The sequence below is a fragment of the Amaranthus tricolor genome, chromosome 6, assembly GCF_026212465.1.
Source record: "Amaranthus tricolor cultivar Red isolate AtriRed21 chromosome 6, ASM2621246v1, whole genome shotgun sequence".
NCBI lineage: Eukaryota > Viridiplantae > Streptophyta > Magnoliopsida > Caryophyllales > Amaranthaceae > Amaranthus > Amaranthus tricolor.
In genome coordinates this window covers 16,318,963-16,328,356 of record NC_080052.1, presented here as the reverse complement: position 1 = coordinate 16,328,356, position 9,394 = coordinate 16,318,963, and the positions used below count along the sequence as shown (strand labels likewise).

Below are 9,394 nucleotides of genomic sequence, written 5' to 3'. Positions count from 1 at the left end.
TTATAATTTTCTTTTATATTTAATCATATCCACATAATTTATTTGTCTTTACTATTTTCTCAATAATGTTGCGAATTCTAGGGTACAAATGAAGCAGTAGAAAAATCAACTACTAGGTATATCAAGAAAAGCTACTTTTATGAAATACTGTATCTCAATGAAACACTTAGAACAAAGAGTCTATATTCTTATAAAATAATTAAATAAGCTATTTAACTTATATATAAAGTACATCTTTTTATTAGACCTTTTTCATATTACAATGGGTAATAAGAATGTACACTTACATTTTCCCTTTTAGTTCTAGCATCTATTTTCGATAAAAGAAAAACTATATTTCAACAAAAGATATTTTAAAAATATGTAAGAACCAAAAAGAATATAAAAAACAGAAAAAAACGAGAACCAGACTAACAACAAAATCCTCTCACCTTTAAATCACTCTTTTTTTTGTAGTACTCACTATCATCAACAATGGTAGCTCACTCTCTCTCTATTCTCTCTCCTCTCCCTTCTACGTCATCTTCTTCTTCTGAGTCTCTCTCTTTCTTTCCTAAATCTTTCAAACTCTCTCGTCGAAGCCCTAATTCTTCCTTCCTTTTTTTCTCTCCTCTTCGAACTTCTTCTTCTTCTTTCTCCGTCAAACCGCCATCAACTTTGTCGGAAGATGATTCTGCATCGCCGGAGAAGTTTCTTCAGAATAATTCAATTGCTGATTTTATGAGGTTTCGTAAACGCTCTGATGGTGGTGATGGTGAATTGCAAACTGCTGTTGTTAGTTTTCGTAAGAAGTTTCCTTGGTCAATCCTTCAACCTTTTCTCAAGGTCTGATTTCGATTATTTCGATTTTTGTTTTATTATTGTTCAGCTGGTTGATTTTTTGATATTTGGTATTTGATTGGATTGTGTAGGTTGATTTGGTTTCCACCATTCACATTGCAGATAAAGAGTAAGCTTTTCAAACCTCTCAATTTTTGCCTTTTTTTTTATTAGAAATCTGAAATGTATTGTGTGATCATTGATTCCAAAGATTTTAATATTGTTCATGAATGCACTTGTAAATTGATTATGTAACGGAATGAGAAATGCGGCTTTTGAGCTAATTTTTTATTTTTTTTATTTTTATTTTTTTTGTTAAATTGAAAAGCAGTGGAATTTTAAGCATTCTCTTAGTCTGTTTCCATAACAAGGTATTCATTTTTTAATGTAGGGGCTATTGATAACACAATGAATTAATGCATAGCAATTGTAGAATTTCGTATTTTAGTGTTGAACGATTTAAGTTACCAGACAATTCTACCGTGTAGATTTTACAATTAACGGTGCGGAAGTGTTTCGCAGAACGCTCTTTTTTTATAATTACAGTTTTTACAGGACATAAAAATTAATTTTATTAGTGAAATTGTTAGAGAAGTCTAAACCTAAAACACAGATTAGATTGTAGATTTTCTTTTGAAATGAGGGTGGGTTGGATTTGTTTCTTCTTGACTACATTATCTATTTGTATATTTGTCCTGTGTAGTTCCAAGAATTTGTTTCCGTTGCTTGATTAATCAACTAAAATCCTCTGAGTTACTAACAATTCATGTCTAAAAGATTTTTAAGAACAATTCTAGTTAGGGGTGTTCATGACCCGGTACGTATTTCGGGTACCCATATAGTCGGGTAATTATTTCAACGGCCCATGTCCCGACCCCAGTCATCCGAGTGCCCGCTTATCGGGTACCCGAATAATTCGGGTCGGGACACTGTGTACCCAGTAAAAATGACAAAATAACATGAGGATGACAATTCACAAACGAAAAGAACACCAAACAACAATTAATTTAATAGAATCTTTATGAGTTTCTTTGTTAGTTATCAGTGATATCACTCATCACCGTTGGCAATTGTAAGAATTATAATACTGAAGTTAGAAAAGCAAAGCATATTATGATTTATGAGTATGACTACTCGTATGGAGTAGTTGGTGCTCTTCCCATTCTTGTCAAACACAATTATAAATTGAATACCATATTAAAAACTAGTTTTACTTAATAATCATTAATAGATAGAAAAAATACAAAACATACACAAAAATACCAGGAAATTACTTTAAAGTTACAAAAATACTAACAATTACACCAAATTTATGGACAAAAAAAAAAAAAAATCAAAGATTGAGAAAATGGGGATTAGGGTTTAACTTAAGGACCAAAAAAAGGAAAAGAAAAAACAGACGCCTTTGACTGTTGCCTGAGACGTTGAGCGAATTCGAGGGGTTGAATGTTGTCATGCTTAGAGGTAAGATTGAGAAGCTAGGGCTTTTGGATGATGGTTAGAGTTAGGGCGAAGGGATAACATAAATCAAGAGTAGGAGATGGAAACCGGCGCAATGGGAAATGAAGAACAAGGATCAGAAATAAGGGAGGGGTTAGAACTTAGGGATATATTAGTCCCTTAGGGTTATTTTTTCCCATTTTGTTATACAGGTGTAACATACTCACATGTTGCCATATTTTCATAAAAACTAAAAAGTTCCTAAACGGGTCTAATGGGTACCCGGATAATATCATCATGTGGCCCATGACCTGACCCAATTTAAGTGGGTCGCGTGTCTACCCGAGATTTTTGATTTTTCCTAGGAAATGGCCCGCTATTAAGGGTTCGGGTCAACGAGTCGTCAGGTCGGGTCAGGTTTTTTGAACACCCCTAATTCTATTTTTTGAAAACAAATATGTTAGTATTGTGTCTCCTCCGATAGAGTAGGATAGTTTAATATTTGATTGAATAAAATATTTAGATTTTATTATGTTAATATTTCTAGAATATTACGTCTCTTTACCTTTCTCGAGCCGGGGGACTCCTTTGGCCATGCTCTCCTTTATGGGTATAAGTTGCCGCCGTCCTTCCCCCCCATACTCTGTTCATAGTTATCTATGAGCAGGATATACTGGGTAAGATGATGATGATGATTCCTAGAATATATTGTGTAATATGTAATTATTCTAGTTGTCATACTTAGCTTATTCTTATATCTATTTATTCACCTCATATAATAAGAAAGGTCAAGCTAAATATTCTAATATGGTATCATGAGCTTAGTTACCCATGGCATGCTCCCCTTCCTCACACGTGGGCCTCTTCTCAATGGGCTCTCCTCTCAAGTCCCAACAATCCATATTTAAACCATCCTAGACATTTTTTCAATTGGGCCATGCCAACTTGGTCTAGCAAAGACTTTTGTACTGGGCCAACTTGTTCAGTGAATGACATTTTTTCACCACTAGTTATCACTCAAGCAATGGCTTCTTTCTCTCCGTCTCTCGATGCGCAATATTATATGGATATTGGCGCTACGTCTGACATGACCCATTCCCCAGGTACCTTACATAACTATTCTCTTTTAAAGCATCCTCATAAAAATGCTATTGTGCAAATTTAGTATTGACAATAATGTAATTGTTGAGTTTGACCCTCTTGGTTTTTCTGTCAAAACTTTGGATATGGGAATCACATTCTTTGCTATAACAGTACGAGTGATATATCCTTTTACCTTAACCTCTGGAACACCATCAACCACCTCTTCCCCAAATATGGCTTTATGTATTGTTTCTACCACTGTTTGACATTCCTGTTTAGGCCATTCGGGAAATGATATATTATAGTCTCTATGTGCCTCTCAGTCCATTGATTTTCCCCAACCTCCCTCTTCTATATGTCACTCCTGTATCTTGGATAAACAGATTAAATTGCTTTTCTTTTCTTCTCATTCTGATAGTACTATGCCTTTTGATATTATTCATTGTGATTTGTGGACATCTCCTGTTCCTAATCCTTTTAATTATGAGTATTATATTCTCTTTCTTGACAATTGTACAAATTTTATGTGAACCTTTCCTCTCATCCGGAAGTCGCAAGTCTATGACATTTTTGTTAATTTTCGAACTTTTATTCTTACACAATTTGACCTTCTCATTAAAACATTTCAATGTGATCACGGGGTGAATTTGATAATGGGTCGTTTCATAACTTTTGTGCTCAACATGGCATTAGCTTGCGTTTCTCTGTTCAGACATTTCCTTAAAAAATGGAAAATCCGAACGCAAAATTCGCTCTATTAATAATGTCATTCACACTCTTCTCTACCATACGTCTCTTACTCCTTCTCTTTGGCCTCATGCGTTGGAAACTACAACATATCTTCTCAACATTTTGTCCTCCAAACTCTTGGGAAACCTCACCCAGACTCATATTCTCTATCAAAAAGCCCCCACTTATACCTACCTACGCATTTTTAGTTGTTTGTGTTATCCCCTCATCTCCTCTTCAAAAGTTCATAAGTTACAACCTCGTTCCACAAATGTGTATTTTTTGGGTTATCCTTCTTCTCATCGGGGCTACAAATGTTACGATCCTTCCTCCCATAAAATTATTTTGTTTCGCCATGTGATGTTTGATGAGTCAGTGTTCCGTTCACAAAACTAACCTCTTCTCGATCCATTACTTATGACTTTCTTGATGAAACATGCATCCTGCACTCATCCAAGCTATCCGTCACAGTTCACTTCCTTCTGGGCTACCCTCTCCGTGAGCCCCCTCCTCTCAAGCCTGCTCCTCACAAGCTAGGTCTTGCCTCTCCCAGATCACCTAATCCTCCTTCCGTCTCCGCTGGGCTGCCTCACGCCCCCAGCACAACTCTCCACCATAGTTCACAACCTTATCGACCTCATAGGTAGGGATTCCATCATTCTTGATCAAACATTGACGGCGTTGAGAGAGAATGGTAGGTTTATGGTGAGTAGATAAGGGGAAGGAAAAAGAGGGATGGGGATGGCTTGTATAGAGAGGGTTCTAATAGGGGGAGAACCAAAGAAAAGGGATATAAAGGAAGGGGAAAGTCTCAAGAGAGGGGTGACCTTAGTGATAAAGAGTATTTCTATTGAAAGAAGGGACACATACAAATGTGCAAAGAATTTTAGGAAGACCTTAAGAGAGTAAAAAACTTAAGGGATGGAGGGAGACAAGAGAATAAGAATAGCGCGAGTACCGCTCTAGGCTTTGTTGGTGATGATGACTATGATAGGGCTTTACTAGTTGATGGGGGAGTGGTTCATATTAAGAAGTGGGTAATTGACTCTGATTGCTTATTCCACATTTGTTGTGAAAAAGAGAAATTTACTAAGCTTAGTTATTGTGATAATGGCCTCGTTATTTACCAAATGATGAAAAGGTGAAAATAAAAGGTATTGGTGAGGTTGAAATTAAAACATATGGAGGTGTCAAAAGAAAACTTGGTGATGTAAGGTATATACCTAAGTTTAAGAGGAATCTTATTTCATTTGGTAGATTAAAGAGTAAGGGATGTCCTTTCAAAGCAAGTGGAGGGATTTTGAAAGTCATTAGAAGGAGTCTTTTGCTCATGAAGGGTAAAAGGAGTAAGAGGAAATTGTATGAGTTACAAGTTGGAAGTGGTAGCCTAGGCCACAAAAGTGATGATGGTGTTGCGTTTGGGTCAAAGAGGGTAACTTTTGAGGATAGTAAGAGTGTTGGACTTGCAGGGGGAGATTGTTAGTGCAAGTACCAAAACTCATAACAATGACGTTAACTTTGATCACTTAAATGAACATGCCTTAGCTCGTACTTAGGAGAGATACGATGAGGATGTGTTGAGTGTAAGTGAATTGAGGTTTGGAACGGTTCATGAGGTGCTTAACTTGAGGCAAATGATACTTCATTAAAGGTGGGAACCATACTATGAACGAGTCAAGGCATGGCTTCGAGGTTGCTTGCTCGAGGCAACAATAAGAATGAAGACAGAAGCTGTTAGAACCATGTGCTCGTTCGAGCAGCACATGGCTCGTTCGAGCAAAGAGAAAATCAGCAGCAGTAGGCTCTGGGGAAAGGTCCTCGTTCAAGCACTTAAGTGCCTTGCCTAAGATGATGTTTTGAGACTTTTGAGCTACGGTTTGCATTGATGGGCATTGTATTCCTTTGGTTAATGCCATGTTTATTGCTATATTTATTGTCATAGCTAATTGTGTGATGTAAATGTAAGTTTATGGTGAGTAATGATGTGGTTCTAGAATGATGTGTTCTTCCTCTATAAAAGGATACATCATTCATTGAACAAAAACACCACAAACGCACATATAGTGAGAGAGCTTATTCTTTATTGAAACTTGAGAGTGTTCTTCATAGAATTTGTATTTGTGATCTTGAGAGTAGAATTTGTATTTGTGATCTTGAGAGGATTGAATTCATGATAGGGGAGGTTTATTAAGATTGTATTGTTAAGTCTAATCTTAAATAAAACTAAATTTAAGGGGAAAGTATCCAAGATACTTTATAAACACTTGTGTTCATCTTTGCTCATCATTTTCATCTTGTTTTTCCATTGCTGAACCTCTTAAAGCTTTCATTTGTGAAGGGTATGAATAGTTTTTGTAGGAAATATAATTGAGTTTAAATTCCTTTAATTACCAATTGTACTTGAATCTTACAAACAGACTGAAGTGGTGTTTCTGTTATTTTAACTGGAAAGAAGGTTTCTTAGAGAGCTGCATGCCTCTGCATTTCTCTGTTTTCCCCTTTCTTTTTTTCTTGTTCCTTTCTCGGTGGCTTGAGGTTTGCCTACAAATTAGTTGTGAACTGTCTCTATGTTCTCTGTTGTGGTTTTGATTTCGGTGAACTATGTCTACTACTGTGCAGATACTTTGCAAACTTGCAGAAGGAACTTGAACCCTATGATTGTGTTCTTTATGAGATGGTGGCTAGCCGAGAAAGTTTAGAAAATCGTCGAAATACAGCGACTAAAAGGTGGCTTAAATCTTCACGCTCACGTGGTTTTAACGTTCTCGGATTCATTCAAAGACAGATGGCTCGGATTCTTATGCTCGATTTCCAATTAGACTGTCTTGATTACCAGGCAGAGAACTGGTATCATGCCGACTTAGACTTTGAGACCTTTAAGACACTTCAGGTACAATATCTTCCCTAATTTTTTCGTGGATGTCAATAAATTATTAAATATATGTTTAATATTGACTCACTGTTTCTTTCTTACGGCCTGATATTTATAATTCCAAATCTAAATTAGAATTTCTGCCATGGGGTCTTGATGTCTGATGTTTTAAAAAGTAGAAGAGAAGCACCTGCCTTGAGATTTCAAAACTGACAAGTCCTTTTGATCTTTTCAATATGTAGGTGGAAAGAGGTGAAAGTTTTTTCACGTTTGCAAGAGATATGACCCTCAAGTCGACAAAAGCCTTAATACAGCCAGAAATTCCTGAAAACTTAGACCCTTGGAGATCCAAGCTTTTGTGGGCATCCCGTGTACTTCCTATGCCGCTTGTGGGGCTTTTAATTATCGGAGGTATATGTACTGATGTTGGGGGCCAGGTAACAGAAAACCCTGAGCTTGATGCTTTGTCCAGGCTCGATTTTGGTGCTGCAATGAAAGTTTTCCTGGCAAAACGTCTCACATCAGAGTAAGTATATGGAATAGTTTTCTAAATATGTGCAGCTAGTTTTGAATAAATTATTGGTGTCTCAATTTTTCTAACTTGACATTCTTTGCTGTGCCATGAAATTATAATCAATGGTTGATGAAGAACCTTGTCTGTTTGAGAATGCAAGTGGTGTCCATGAACATATGTGTCCTGCCATCCTTCCCTTATAATCGAAGGCTTTAGTCATAACTATTATAAACAAATAGTCTCTTATACTAGTTAGTTAGTTATTTAGTACTTGTAAATTTTCGAAGTTGAGCCTGTTGCTGAAAATTCATAGATAACTGAGATATTTGTACTCTGCCAAAAAGTTGCACATTTGGTACAAATTAGCTTCTTAGTGCCATATAATCCATCTACAACTTCGAATATTTTTTTGCCCTACTTAGTTGGGAGCCTAGATGGAAGGTACTTAACTGCATTGGGTGGTGATGTAAAGTCTGTTTGTACTATTCATTTCTTGCTCCAAAAATCTAAGCAGTGAACTATGAAAGAAGTCAAAGAGGAATTTCTTAGTTATTAATCAGTTAAGATAAATTCGGAGTCACACTGTAGCTCTCATAGAAGTATATATACATATTTTCTTGCTTATGTTGTCTGCTTTTATTTATTCTTTTTGCATTTTTAACAGCTTCGAAGTTTGAAGTTAAATTCAGCCATTAACATTTACCAGTAATGCTTGTTTTTGTTCATTGCGTCTGAGGATTATTGGTTTGTTCTTTATGGCTTACCTGAATTAGTTGACCTTGGGGAACCCTTATAAGAACATAGAGTTTTTGAACTGTAAACATATTTTCCCTGAAATATATGAAAATATGTTTTAAAGTGTGTAGCCTTATTGTTTAACTGATTAATGCGCCTATATGAAGGTTCACACAAGTAACAGCAGACGTGGAGGAAAAATCAGTTATCATCGGTGAGAGAAACAAGGCCGCAATAGATGCACTTGAAAGGGCAATGAAAGAAGGCCACAATAAGATAGCTATCCTATATGGAGGTGGGCATATGCCAGATTTAGGAAGGAGATTGAGGGAGGAGTTTGATTTGGTGCCTACTCAAGTTCAATGGGTAACGGCCTGGTCAATAAGGAAACGGGATCTACGAATCAGCTCAGTTCCATTTCTGAAGACCATGGCTCAGATATCCGGCTGGCCATTAAACAGGTATCAGACATTAGCACTCCTTATCTTTTCCTCTGTCCTTGCGTTGGATCTTTGGTTTTGGGAGCTGTTCTTTGGAACAGCTGCTAATTGGGTCTCTCAAGCTGCAGCAGATGCTACACTTTTTATAAGCTATTGATTGATAATGTGAAGTGATGATATGATGGGGTTTGCATTGTTGATATTAGTGAATATGTAAATAGTTAAAAAAACGATGTAATCTCCAGAAGAAATAGTGACTATTATAACCCGAAAACAAAAGCAATTCATTTATACCATGGAAGCTAAAACAATAGCAGAATCTGTCATTTTTATTTTATACCTGTACAAGTACCTGTTTCTACTTAAGTAGCATCTTTTTATGTCATCAGTTAGCAATTTTTTTATCTCTTAAAAGACTTGAATTGGGAGGACGCTGTCACACTGGTGTGTGTTGATGTGTGATTAGGATTCTATCAAGTTTTTTTTTTTCTGTTTTTTGAAGATAAGATTCTATCAAGTTCTTAAAGAACTATATAATTTACTTTGTGTTGTCGTTTGTTACTCTATGCAAGTTAGGGGAAGGAATTAGGAACTTCTTGATTTTGTGATAAAAAATGAATATGGAATATGTATGGATCAGCTGATGCAACTTAATTAAATGACTAATAATAAATGACACAAAATTAAATGAGTGCAAATAATAGTACATGGAGCTGTAGTTGGCCTAGGTCCTATGGTTGCTTCTTAAAGGCATTGGAAAGT

The 9,394-nt window shown here is 36.2% G+C and overlaps 1 protein-coding gene across 1 annotated transcript; it reads left to right on the top strand.

Moving 5' to 3' along the window:
* Positions 1–408: 408 nt before the first annotated feature.
* LOC130814614 (uncharacterized) lies at positions 409–9,017 on the top strand. The gene is made up of 5 exons (XM_057680733.1): positions 409–825; positions 912–949; positions 6,691–6,961; positions 7,186–7,469; positions 8,360–9,017. The coding sequence occupies exons 1-5, from the start codon at positions 475–477 to the stop codon at positions 8,787–8,789; spliced, it is 1,374 nt and encodes a 457-aa protein (XP_057536716.1). The 5' UTR covers positions 409–474; the 3' UTR covers positions 8,790–9,017.
* Positions 9,018–9,394: the final 377 nt, after the last annotated feature.

Bases quoted from the DNA above. Each gene is read 5' to 3' on its own strand.
- LOC130814614 (XM_057680733.1), top strand. From the start codon at position 475: ATGGTAGCTCACTCTCTCTCTATTCTCTCTCCTCTCCCTTCTACGTCA. The intron at 6,962-7,185 runs GTACAATATCTT...TTCAATATGTAG, and splicing joins AGACCTTTAAGACACTTCAG to GTGGAAAGAGGTGAAAGTTT. The intron at 7,470-8,359 runs GTAAGTATATGG...GCCTATATGAAG, and splicing joins GCAAAACGTCTCACATCAGA to GTTCACACAAGTAACAGCAG.